The sequence below is a fragment of the Pholcus phalangioides genome, unplaced genomic scaffold, assembly GCF_987345545.1.
Source record: "Pholcus phalangioides strain wild (caught in Gottingen) unplaced genomic scaffold, Ppha-v1.0 ptg000003l_1, whole genome shotgun sequence".
Taxonomy (NCBI): Eukaryota; Metazoa; Arthropoda; class Arachnida; order Araneae; family Pholcidae; genus Pholcus; species Pholcus phalangioides.
Genome location: NW_028301596.1, coordinates 48751584 through 48765507, shown reverse-complemented (window position 1 = coordinate 48765507; position 13924 = coordinate 48751584). Strand labels below are relative to the sequence as shown.

The 13924-nt window shown below is 38.4% G+C and overlaps 1 protein-coding gene and 1 long non-coding RNA gene across 2 annotated transcripts; both read right to left on the bottom strand.

The window, feature by feature from the left end:
* Positions 1 to 4271: 4271 nt before the first annotated feature.
* Positions 4272 to 11344, bottom strand: LOC149088751 (uncharacterized). The gene is made up of 3 exons (XR_016195060.1): positions 11109 to 11344; positions 6048 to 6124; positions 4272 to 4446 (listed from the first exon to the last, which is right to left on the bottom strand). It is a non-coding gene; the product is annotated as an uncharacterized LOC149088751 (long non-coding RNA).
* On the bottom strand, positions 9282 to 10789 carry LOC149088752 (uncharacterized). Its single transcript, XM_089243755.1, has one exon. The coding sequence runs from the start codon at positions 10787 to 10789 to the stop codon at positions 9836 to 9838; it is 954 nt and encodes a 317-aa protein (XP_089099881.1). The 3' UTR covers positions 9282 to 9835.
* Positions 11345 to 13924: the final 2580 nt, after the last annotated feature.

The window sequence follows — 13924 nt, the reverse complement described above, 5'->3', positions numbered from 1 at the left end:
TGGCGATTTTATCTTTTGTCTTTAGTTCTTATTATATTAGTTTTAGGCAAAGAATTGGAATTTCTTCATATCATTATGTGTCACAATTTCGAGAACAATTATGGAAATTGGTATCCAGTAGGTAGGCATTTCCAGCCCGGTGGGAGGGGTCTCAGGAAAATTTGCCCGGGGTGGCCTATAATACTGTTTAGATGGCCCTGGGGTGATTCGGACCGGAAACTGTGCTCTATATTCCCATTGATTATGGACATTGTAAATATTTCACGGCGGGTAATTTTGTCACAAGTTTAAGAATCTTACGTGACTTCATAGCGATTGCTCGGGTGCAAAGTCTGTTTTATAAGGCTGAAACGATAATATATCTGCTGACTGTTATCGTTATCAAGGCACTGGAGCGTGGTATCTTTATGATGTTTTGCCCTAATAAGACGCAGATTATTATCTCCACACACACAATTTTCTCATAGTAATGGCTTTATCATCACGTCGACGATCTCGCTATAATGGTTACACTTCTACGATTTCTTTTCCTTTTTATTATCGTTATTATTATTATCGTGTTTCGTATCGATATTGGCCAGAGATCGTATACATGGACATTCGGACGGATGGTGGGCAGAGCAGACAAACTGTCACTCATGAATAGTCAGACTGTCTGACTCCTACTCAGTGCTCGTGGAATGGGAGAGATAACATTGCGGTCAGTCAAAACTGGCGTCAAGGTGGAACGATTTTTCTTTTTTCCCTTCTTCTGTCACTGATGACAGACTGGACACTTTGGGTCTAATTTTTCCTTATTCATCCAATCACGACGTGAAAATTTCTTTGTTGCCATCATTATTATACATTGATTTGCACATATAGTGTAATACAAAAACCAGAAAATGGACCCTTTACAGCAGAGTCACTCTTGGGAGGGAGGGGGGGGGGTGCGATATGTGCGGTAGCATCGGGTCCACCGCTTTGTATGGGCCCCGAACTCTATTTGAATTATTGGAGGCTTTCAACAATTCCGGAATTATTTCTCGCATTAATTGTGAATTTTCATAAATTCCGAATTTTCATAAATTGTGAATTTTCATAAATTCCGAATTTTCATAAATTGTGAACTTTCATCAATTCTGGGAATTATTTTCTGGGAATTATTTCTTTCATCAATTCTGGGAATTATTTCTTTCATCAAAGAAATAGTTCCATTATTCCATTCTTTTATTTATGCTGTTTATTCTGAATTTTTTCATCTCAGAATTATTTCTAAAATTATTTCTTCATCAGTTCTGAATTTTCATGGGTGTGCGGGAATAATCTCCACCAATTAATTCCATCATTAGATCCATTCATTAGGTCACAATATCAACTAGTTTTGTAATTATTTCCTACGTCAATTACATCATGTCTATTTTCTCGTGTGGATATTTCTCAGCATTCCTGTATATTTTATAATAATGTATGAATTTTTTTCGGATGCCGATTCTCCCCGAGAATCTTTGAAATCGGAGCTAAGGGACTTCGAAGATATTAAGCCGCCTCTGGTCCCCGCTATTATTTTTGCACCGGGCCTCGCATATGGTAAGCAGAACCGGCTTAACCAATGGGCCCACCAAGGCACGGCCCAGGAGCCTCGTGGTAATGACATCTGGTCGAGATTTTCGAGATTAAGCAGATTAAGCATTAAAAGGTTAGGTAGACATTTATAATAAGATAAGGGGAATCAGAAAAAACAATTTTCCAGGAGGCCCACTTTGCTCTTAAGATGGCCCTACCCAGTGGCGTATTTACGGGGGGCTTACCGGACTATAACCAGCGAATTTGCTATAGCTAGCAAGTTTTGGAATGAGCGGCCAAGAAAATTAGTGGAATAAGAGAAGGGCGGCGAGAATTGTATAGCCCACCATAAATCCATCGCTTCCTAGAGAGCGAGAAACTAGGTCAGTGTGACCTATAGTGTGACCTAACGAGTGACCTATAGAGTTCGCAGGCATGTGAATTAATAAAAGAGTGTGCAAGCACGTGAGTGAGCAAAGAGTGACTAGAGCAACGGTGCCCAACCTTTATGAGAGTGCAGGCCGATTCATTGGTTTGAAAACGTTTTACGGGCCACTTAATTAATAACGCCTGGAACTATGCCCCACGTTACTCAAGTGACATGTAAATTTGCCGGTGGTAACTTCAGTGATCTGTATATGCTCCGCGACACACTTAAATGATCTGTAAATGTGCCATGGATCACATAAATGATCTGTAAATGTGCCGCGGGTGATGTAAGTGAACTGGAAATGCGCCGCAAGCGATTTAAATAATTTGGAAAATGTGCCGCAAGTAACTTGAGTGATCTGTGAATTGCCGCAGGCCACATTTAAGTTATCTGGAAATGTGCCGCGATGCACTGAAGTGATCCATAAATATGTCGCAGGTCACTCAAGTCGTGTGGAACTGAACCTCTGATCACTTGAGTGATCTCTTTATGTGCCACTCAGTTCATTTTTACAAAATAAGGTTTGAGGTCACGGGTCACATCAAATGACTAAAAGGGCCACATTTGGCCCACGGTTGATAGGTGGAGGATGCATGGACTAAAGCGTGTGCAAGCACGCACGTGAATGACCAAGACCTAGTGAACGTGGACCAAACCAGTGAGCGACAAAAAGAGTCACCCAGAGAACTTTAGAAATCGGGAATGACCAAAAGAGTGACTTGAACGCGTGCAAACATATGTATGACCAAATGACCAAACAGATTGACCTAGAAAATGATGAATCATGTCGGTGAGCGAACGATCAAAAGAGTGACGTGGAGAGTGCGTGACCAGAAGAGACTCAATACACATGCAGTCGTATTTACAAGACTCGGGGCCAAGTGGGTTCTACCACAGGGCGAAGAATTCGAGGAATTGTTGGTCAAGAAAATTAAATTATAATGGGGAAGAGGGCGGCAAACTTCGTGTGTCACCCACAGGCGGCTCCGTATAAATCCGCCTCTGGCACCAGGGACGGGGTTAAGTATTTTGCGGCCCGGTGCAAAAAAAAATAGCGGCCCCTCTGAACAGGCGTTTTCCAATACTCCAGGGGGTGAACTATCTCTGCAGTAGTAACTACTAGTCCTAATGAACTACCGGTCGGAGGACTGCAGCTAAGGACCGCTTCAACTACTAGTAGTTAAGAGGTACTATGAACTACCAGTCCTTAAGGTCACGTGACGTGAAACAGTAGTTAGAGGGAGAGAAAATTTTTGGTTTCGAGAGTAACAGATCGCTAACCAATCGGGATGCCGTTTGAAGCCTACAACTACTACTAATTATTTAACAATCGTTTTTCCGCAGTGGGTGGTGGCAGCGATTTCATGTTTACAACTGATTGTAAACAAACTTTTTTTTCCGAGGGACTCGCCACACATTTTTGTCACCCGTGCTTTGCAATTTTTTTTACTCTAACATCGCCAGCTAGTTTAATTATTTTGTAAACGTATGAGACGTTGCATTTTTCATCTTGCGACTTTTTTTAGAATAAGATTCGGTATTTTTCTTGTCCGAGCTCATGGATCCCACTTTTGGATACTTGAAAAAGCGAGTAGGTCTCATACGGGTCGCATACTGATGAAATCAAAATTTGAAAAAAAGAAAATTCTTACAACAAAATGCAAAACTTTAAGGTTACCGGCACTAGTTGAGCCTACGGTCGTAGTGTGCCTTTCCTTTTTTTTTTTTTGGGGGGGGGGGCTCTTCTTGAAAGGGTTATTATGCAAAATAATTATAGATTTTTGGGCCCCCAATTCGCCTCGGGGGCCCTACTTGAGGCCCCAGCTGAATACTATTTTTAATATTGAGTGCCACTTTTTTTTAAAACCAATTTGTTAAAAATGATTTTTTATTATCCATTTTTATTCCTTTTTAAATTCATTGAAACAATGAATTGCAAATTATTTTCGGAGCAACTAAAATATTAAATTATTGATAATTTATAATTAAAAGAATTAACTGCCTTGCTGCATATTGTAGTTCTATATTTTAAACTATAGGTTTCTCCTCAGTATTAAAAAATATCAGAACACGATTTTCTATGAATGAGCACTTACCTGTTAATGGAAGTGAATACTTCAATATTTAAAATATATATACGTCTATATTAAAGACTTGTCATCAATTTATCTGTTTCATATTTAGCTTCCAACAAATAATTTCACCTGATAACTTTCATTTTGACAATATATTTCATTTGAGTTGATTAGAAGATGAATGATTGATTGAAATTGATTAATAGAAACATGAATTAAATAACAACTTGCACATATGATTTGTCATACAAAAACATTTTATTTCAAACATATGTTCATAGAGAGTTATCATAATCACAATTTATTGGTTGTACTTTTCTTAGAAATCGCATCTTTCAAGAATATAATTTTTTAAGATTCATAAATTTTCATCTGCATCTTCAAATGTTGATTTACCTAAAAATTAAAAAGAGGAAGAAAAAAAAACACTTTTATTATGCTTATCAATATTTAAATGTACTGTATATTTTATTTCAAATTATAACGCAGTCTTTAGTTGTATAAGTAGAGATAATTCGTGCACAATAGCACTTAGTCGACATTGAGTCGTCTCGCCACCATTTTATCACAGTAGGATCCAAAATGTATAAACTGTGTTTTGCAAGGGAGGCCTGGCGTTCCACATAGATGCACATGTTCATGTCTAGATGTATTTACCTAGGGCTTGGAGCAACTAAATCTTAAGAGCTCCGAAATCTTAAGAGCCAACATTGCAAAAAAAAAAATTCATACTGACACCTAAAATTTTCTATGCAGATCATAAAATATTTGGAGTTTATGTCTGAATCTTCCAACATGTCAAGATCATCACTAAGTGCTGAAAAAGTTGAATATAATTTTTTTTTACTTCGGATTATTTCTTCTAAAAATATGCTTGGCTTCCAAAAAATTTGGCCCGCGCCTTTTTCAATTTTTCGAGCCATGTTTCTACCCTAAAATTTTGGTCAGACAGATGAAGTGCAAAAACCTATTGGCACGCAGCTTACTATATATTTTCACTCTACTCTTTCAGCTTTGCTCTAAAACACATCCTTAGCAACCTCTTGTGGATTGGGGAACCCCTATTTAAATTAACATAGAAATTTTGCAGTGTTGTATAGTCTCACTAGTTAAAAAGTATGATATTATTTGTCGTCAAGTATATTGTTTTAATATTTTCATTCACAAAATTTGCTCATCAGTAAATATAACACGTTTTTCAAAGAATTAATATTGCTTTTCAGTTAGTAAAGCTTCTAAAAGTTTTTTTTTAATGTCCTCCCTCTCATTTATATAGCCAAGACAAGTTTTTCAACAGTACATGTTTTTACTTGCACTGGTCAAATTTTGAGTGGTATAGGTAGCCATTAAGAAATCGTCTATCTTAATTTCCTCAATTCAATTATGTCAAAAACAGTTGTTCTTTCAATAGTATCTGAAAAAATTATTATAAAGATAATTACTCATAGCAAGATATTTCTCGAGAGAAACTAATAAGGTATGGACTAAAAACAATGCCACCTTTCCCCCTTGCTTATTTTGTTTTTGCACATATAAAATGTGTCGCTGAAATTACAATAATTTCAGAGGGAAGTATGTTTCTGTTGAGTTTTATATTGAGAAATATTCAAGTGATTGTACAGTTTAAAATTTTTATGAATTTTCTCAACTTAAAATTGAATGTGTATAAAATAGGTTATTTTAATCATGGTGCAACATAAATAAGACACTGAAATACAACATTTCTTAATAAACATGTGAATTTATGTAATACAGCCTCTCCGAAACGCTATTATGATTATGATCTGATACAACATCAAAATTCTGTGGGTGGGATGGTGGTGTTAAATCGGGTTCGACTGTATTTGTTCCACTAGGGTTGTTGATACAAATGAAATCAGTGAAAATGATGATTGTTAAAATTTATGTCATTAAATCATGCATGGAAATATTTCATTTTACATGAAAATAATAATGGAAACTGTTGCTCAAAGTCAAATACAAAGAATTAAAATTACCTTTGTTTGCTCTGGGAGAATTGTTTCGTAACCTTAAAAACCTTCACATTACTTCGTAGCTACCTACAGCCAAGTTCCTGGGAAACAAAATTTTTCAGAGTTAGAAAAGTCTCACAAATGTATATACACTAATATATATATAATCTCTCAGCTGTTAACAACATTGTTAAAAAATAAATGCTTGTTAAAAGTTTCACTTCCATAGCATCTCAAAATGTTATATTTTAAAGTTCTTAAATATTCGACATGGAAATTTGTTTTCTGTGTTTACCCATACACACAAAATCAAAAACAATTTTTGGCAAAAAATTAAATTTGAACACACACAGCAAGGCCATAACCGAAATACTGAAGTAGTAATACGTTTCAAACACTAATCTGCTTCCTCTAGTTATAATGTATATACCTCAATAAAAACTGTGCCTGAAATTCCAACTTTGTTTTTTAGTTCCATTGTACGAATTTCATTTTTCTTATCAACAAAACAATATAATGATTCCTTATTAAATATTCCTCATCTCATAGCGAGTTACAGAGTGCAATTTTTCAGGAAGTGGCACATGATTTTTTTCTCAAAATTTAACTTCCACTAAGTATTACAATATTGTTCATTTGAACAGTTCAAAAAATCAAATCTATATTTTAATCCTTTAGTGCACGAGTTTTACAAAAATTAATATTTAACATTACTGCCAATTTTTACCATGCTTTATTTCAATTTCACCATTACTCATCACAAAAAAATTATTAAATTTTTTGTCATTTAGGTGCTATAATTTATTATCAATGAATTGTAGCTTATTAGTTACTTTGTGCATTGAAGGGAGGTTGATCTAAAACACAAATTTTCAATTTCCTTATTTATAGGCGATTATTCATAGCATAGTCATCCAAGCACAATTTTTATTGTGCCAACAATATTCAAATTATTTATTTACACACATTTATTTATTTATTTATTTATTTATACAATATTGTTGGCCCTTGGGCCTATACAAGAGGATGCGATTGAGAATGACAAAGATATTGTTTGATGTTGGATAAAAAACTAGTGATAGAGGGAGATTCAACAATAGAGCTTGGGAGTTTGTTCCATTCACCAATGGTATGAGGAAAGAAGCTGTATTTAAAGCAGTCAGTGGAAGCAAAAATAGGTTTTATTTTAAGGGAATGGTCGAGTCTTCTAGAGATGTAGGATGGTTTGGCTAAGATACCAGAAGTATCCATGTTGAACTGACCATGGAAAATTTTATAAAGCAATGTTAATCGAGAGATGAAACGAAGAGTAGAGAGAGGGAGGAGATGAAGTTCATTTTTAAGTTCGGACACAGAAATGAAAGATGACCAGCAGTCGTGAACAAATCGGGCGGATTTATTTTGAATAGATTCAAGTTTGTCTATATTACTGGAGGTGTAAGGGTCCCAGATTTCAGCGGCGTAGGAGAGGACGGGGGATATATAAGTTTGGTAACAGAGAAGTCTGATATCCCGAGTAGAGTGTTTAAGATTGCGGCGGAGGAAGAAAAGTTTGTTAAGACACTTCTGGTAAATGTAGTCGATGTGTTTGTTCCAACGTAGGTCGGCTGAAATAATGACACCAAGGTATTTGATATGTGAAACTTGGGATAACGGTAAATGATTGATGGAGTAGGAGTATTCAAGAGGAAGAAGTTTACGGGTAACTTTCATGTGAACCGTTTTTGAGATATTCATTGGCATTTGCCATACGGAACACCAGTCGGCGATGGAAGCCAGGTTATGTTGGAGAAGTTCTTGATCAGATTGATGGAGAATGATACGGTAAATTACACAGTCATCAGCAAAAAGTCTAGTGGTGCAGTTGAGGGATTGAGGAAGGTCATTGATATAAATTAGGAAAAGTAACGGGGAGAGGACCGATCCTTGAGGGGTCCCAGACTTTACGGAGGCGGATGACGAGTTATGATCATTAAAATGAACAAACTGTTTACGGTGTTTTAGGAAAGCCTCCACCCAATTAAGTAATTGAACGTTAAGGCCAAGGCGGGAGAGTTTGAGAAGAAGTTTATCGTGGGGAACTTTATCAAAGGCTTTAGAGAAATCTAGGAATACGACATCAGTTTGTAGGTTTTTATCAATGGCTTCAGAGAGGTCGTGGATGAAGAGGGCCAGTTGAGAGGTAGTAGAGAGAGATTGTCTAAAGCCGTGTTGGTTGGGGAAAAAGAAGCTGATGGAGTCTAAGTGGATACGGATTTCTTTTGCTACAATATGCTCGAAGATTTTACAGCAGGAGGAAGTGATTGCTATTGGCCTGAAGTTAAGGGGATTGGAAAGTGAACCCGTTTTGTGGATAGGAATAATTTTATTGATTTTCCAGTCGTTCGGGAGGGTAGCAGAATTTAGTGAAACATTGAACAGGATTAAAAGATAGTCGGCGACTTCATCAGCACAGAATTTAAGAATAGAATTTGGGATGTCGTCAGGGCCAACAGAATGGGGTTTCAGTTTTTTCAAAAGTTTTAGGATACCTTGTTTGGAGAAGGATATAGGGGGTGAGTTGTGGATAGAATCAAAAAAAGAGTATTGGGGAGGAGAGGGGTCTATTGAGAAAACCGAGCAGAAAGCTAAATTGAATTCGGTAGCCATCTCTGAAGGAGAAAATGTATATTTATTTGAACTTCTCAGGGAAGTGGGACCAACAGATTTAGGTCTAAGATAACTCCAGAATTTTGTTGGATTGGTTTTTAAGTAATGGGGTAGAGAATGAGAGAGGTATCTGGACTTTTGGACGGAAATGAGGTTTCTGAGGTCTCGGGTGGAGGCTGAAATTATGGATTTGAGTGAATTGGATTTGTTAGTTTTATATTTGAAGGCGATTCGGCGGATTTTCCTCTTTAAATGAATAATATCTCTGGTGATCCATGGATTAAAAAAAGACTTAGGAGAAACATTTTTAATTGGAACTGTAGTTAAGCATTTGTCTATAATACATTTAAAAGAGGTCCAGAGGGTGTGGATATTGTTAGAAGAGGATATGGATAAGAAATCATTGAAGTGAGAGCGAAAAATATTTTGCATAAGTGGATAATTTGCCTTGTTGAAATTACGTTTAGGGGCGAGTTTGTAGGATGGGATAGAGTGGCGGAGGGAAAAGTTAATGAGTGGGATATTATGGTCGGAGCAACCCTCAAAGATGGAGGTGGAAAGGACTGAAATTCGATTGGAGGTAGCAATGAGATCTAAGGTAGAGCTGGAGTAGAGGGTGGTTCTTGTGGGTTCAAAAATGGATTGGACCAAGTTAAATTTAAGGAAGATATCTAGGACTTTGTTATTAATTCCGTGATTGCCGGACAGGGATTCCATATTTTTCCAGTCAATGCCGGGAAGATTCCAGTCTCCGGAGATAAGAATAGAATGTGTTTTATAAAATTTTTCAAGAATAATTTCCAGTTGTTCAAAAAGGTGGAAATCAGGAGAGGGAGGGAAATAGACAGAAAAGATGGCAAGTGGGGGACAGTTGGGTTGAAGCCATTCGGCTCCAACAATTTCGAGTTCGGAATCTAATAGAATTTCAGTTAAAGGGATAGATTTTTTGAAAATAAGTAAGACCCCGCCCCCCCGAGAGTTTCTATCCTTTCGAAAAGCATTGTAATCGGGTGGCAAAATTTCGGAATTAGAGATTGTATTATTTAGCCATGACTCTGTAACACCAAGAAAATGGGGATTATGGATGAGTAAGAATGATTCTAGAAAATCAGTTTTGTTTTTCAGGCTGCGAGTGTTAATAGTTCCCAACTGGTAGGTATTTTTTAATTTGGAGGTTGTGTAGACGGAAGGGTTGCTCGGGGGGAGTAGCCTAAAGGGGGTACCGAGGAAATATGGGAGGAGAGGGAGGGCATAGAAAGGTTCGAAGCAGTATGAGCGGGGAAGATGGGGCGGATATCATTAATATCGGGATCCCAGACATATTTGGTATTATTTATGAGTGCAAAATTGTGGATAAGTTTTACTTTAATGCCTTCGTCACGGTATTTTTGACTGGCTCTCCAAATTTGACCACGAAGCTTGCGTGTATCGAAAGAGAAATCTTCTGAGATAGATATGTTGCTGTTTTTAAGTTTCGAGGCATTTTTTAGAATCTCACTTTTTATTTTAAATTTGTTGAATTTTATTATGGTAAGTCTGGATCCGTGGGTCTTTTTGGAACCTAATCTGTGACAGCGGTCTATCTCACTAGGTGTAATATTTACGTCAAGGTGATCAGAACAGCATTGGATGATTTTGGATTCGAGGGTGGAGGAGGACTCGAAGTCAGATTCTTCAGGAATGTTTCGGAAAATCAAGTTATCCCGTCGAGAACGATCCTCAAGATCGATGACTTTATTGGTAAGGGAGGATTGGAGTTCAGAGAGATTAGAGGAGAGGTCGTAGACTTGGCTTTGGAGTTCCTCTACTGGGGAAAGTTTTTCCTCAACTGCACTAAGACGGTGGGATAGATCACTTAGCTGATGACTGAATGAGTCCTGTTTTTGGGTGAGGAGGGTAAGTTTGTCAAGAATGGCTACTTGGGTGTCTTGAATATTACGGAGAATGGATGAGTTATCCGAAAGAGTCGAAGATTCAGATGAAGGATTTGATCTATTTTGAGAGCGTGTTGGGGAGTGGCTGACCCTAGGCCCAGGGTTGGATTCGATATCTCCCGCCAGTAGAAGCAAGCTAGCCAAGTGGGTAAAAAGGACAAGAGGGAAAAACAAAGGACACATGCTCAATTTATTTAGACATAATTTTTCATTGAAAAAAATTAATACGGCAAAAAACATAGAATGTAAAATTTCAATCTGATATTATCGTAATTGTAGATTTATGTTTCATTTGCCATGTAAATATTTTCAATACAATCCAAAGTATACATGGGCTATTTGATATTTTTCAGCATTACCAAGTGGGATCCACTGCCCTATTGATTGCGTGACATTATGTCCATTTATATTTTTAAATAACGCATTTACCGAGCAAAAAAATATTAAGAAAATTTCTAAACACTCTTCTTATATAGTTCGATAGCAATAAAATAATTCTTACCTCAGTAATGAACATGCTAGCACTTCGTCGTGGCTTCGATCGCCGATGTCAACATCTAGTTTTGCAGGATATAATGATGAATCACTTCAACTTTGATGACATCGAAGACATAATCTAAGTTTTATCTGTCATTATTATCGTAAAAAATTGTTTAATTCGAAAAAAAAACAGCATATTTCATCACTAAATATCACAGCGAGAACTCGCGGCCAGAGACGAAATTTCCTCTTTTCCAAGATGGCCGCCGTGAATTACTTTTCTTGCTGCTTTAGGACTGGTGCTAGGCAGTCCTTAGCAGCGGTCCTAAGTAACTACTAAAAAAAAGTCCTTAGCTTAGAGATAGTATCGAAAAGTCGAACTACTGGCCAGCTAAGGACTTTTCGGCGCTCAACTACTTTTTTTCCGCTAAGGACCGCAGAGATAGTTCACCCCCAGGGTGGCCATAGGTACTCTGGTGCCCGAGAACGACAGCAAAACTCCTTCGTAGTCATAAAAAAATGCCATTTGGCAATAAATATGGACATTCCCAGTGAAAAAATTGCAAGCGCGCCCCTATGCACTTGACTGGAGCTCTCAGGGCTAGAAACCCGATTATCTACCCAGGACCTCAACCTTAGGGGCTCTGTATCTTGGTCTGAATTTTAAGCTATTGCTTTGCTAAGAAGTTGAAATCAAAATGTAATCAAAACATTTTTATCCCCTCTTGCGGTTTCAAAAAAATTTAGCGGCACAGTGCGGCCGCACCCTTCGCATGTCCGACCCTGCCTGGGCCTACCCGCACAAATAGTAAAAGAATCAATGCAATTTTTTTTTCGAGGAGATTCCCAAAACTTTGGAATAACACTTTGTAAACTTATTATCGACCCCCTCGTGCAACAATTTCTTTTCCTAGGCCACGCCGGATTTACGAAAAGAGCCTCCTCAGCAGCTGGTGACTGAGAAGCTATATAGGTAGTTCACATAGGAGAAAAATGTGGGGAGGGCGTAGAAAGAATTTAATAGAGCAAAAAAAAAAATACTTGAGATAAGGAGAAAAAAGGAGGACTTACTGGATATAAATAATGACAGAGTTTTGGGATCAGAGTACAAATCTCGGCCACTTCTTGAGAGAACAATTTTTTTTTACTGCTGTATATAGGAGAGAAGTGACGAGGAGAAAATGCGCAGAAAAATCCCTCCTAAATCACGCAGTTTCCACAAAAAATGCAAAAAATAAAATAAAAATACACAGGATAAGGAACGTTAAGCTGACAGGGATCAAGGAAGTGGGCTTCTGGCTTGGCTTTTGACCAGGCGTGATGTCTTACCACCAGAACCGCAATCTTTTATGCATTTATGGTGTGCCTTTTTGGTTTTTCTTTGGTCCGTCCTCGTATACGTGCCATCAAGGGATGTGTTTGTTTGACCACTGGCCACTTTTACTGGATTTGCGCCCACTTTTTCCGTCGTTCCTCGCGAGAAATATTTCGATGATTTTTGTTTTCTGATGAGATCAGTCGACCTTCAGATGAGTGCGAATCGACCTAAATCATACTGCTGCTTCACCAAATACTAACTCTGGGGCCATGTTGCAGTTTACTACCATTAATGGGTTGGGTTGAAAATGAAGGTGCCATCTATCGGTGGTCGCTTGAATATATTATTATTATTATTATTATTATATATTATTGTTACATGATTGTATTCTTGAATGGGTTTAAACCAGGGACCGCGATAGGTGGTAGCTTCACGGTGGTAGATGAGCATCTTAAGGGCCATTCAAGTATTACGTAAGCAGATTTTTAGCTGTTTTTGACCTTCCCCCCATGGCCCCCCACAAGGGGTAGGCTGATAAGGCTCCAGCCCTGGGGCCAGGGACGATTTTCACAATTTTTTGTTTTTTTACGCTATAAATTCATCATAAAGGGAGCCCGTGGAAGTCTCGTCGGGGACCCTGCAAAAGATCCCAGCCTGGGGGCCCCTTTCAGGATGTGGGGGCCATGCCTTCCCCCCCCCCTTGTCAGCAAAAGTCAGCAAAACACTGATCCCCTCCCCCTCCTTGTCAGCAAAATTTCATCAGCAGCTTAGAATATTTCATATCTTCAAAATGGTGGTTGATGACGTAAGCAACCTTCAAACCCCCCTCCCCCCTTGTCATCAAAAGTCAGCAAATCCGAAACCCCCTTCTCCCCCCCCCCCCCTCGATGCTGACGTAATACTTTAAAGACCTCTTACCATAACACTAGAGCGCTACCTAAATCATACATGCTCAACCCATGGCCCCGCGGGCAAAATCTGGCCTTTGGAGTCATCTGATGTGGCCCGCATTAAATAAGCCAAACCACTCAAGGGGCCCAAGAAAGATTATCAAACCACTTAAGTGGCTTGTGGCACATTTCCAGATTATTTAAGCTGCCAACGGCACATATACAGAACACTTAAGCTATCCCCAAGCACATTTCCAAACGACTCGAGTGACCCGCGTCAATGGTTCATTCAAGTGACTCCGTTCATTTGTAGATCACTTAAGTGGTCCGTGGCACATTTTACAATTCACTTAAGTGGCTCACTGCACATTTCCAGATCATTTAACTCACTCGAAGTGCATTTCCAGATCACTTAAATTTCTTATGGTACATTTCCAGATCACTTAAATTGCCAGTGGCACATTACAAGATCACTTAAGTTTCCCACGGCACATTTTCAGATCATTCAAGCGTCCGTGTCACGTTTCCAAACCAATGAAGTGGCCCGCACTATCCCAAAGTTTGAGCGCCCTTGACATACATCATACATTCTCAAGCCATGGTCCGCGGGCTAAAGGTGACCCTCGGTTT

Coding starts and splice junctions, on each gene's coding strand:
- LOC149088752 (XM_089243755.1), bottom strand. CDS start 10,789: ATGTGTCCTTTGTTTTTCCCTCTTGTCCTTTTTACCCACTTGGCTAGC.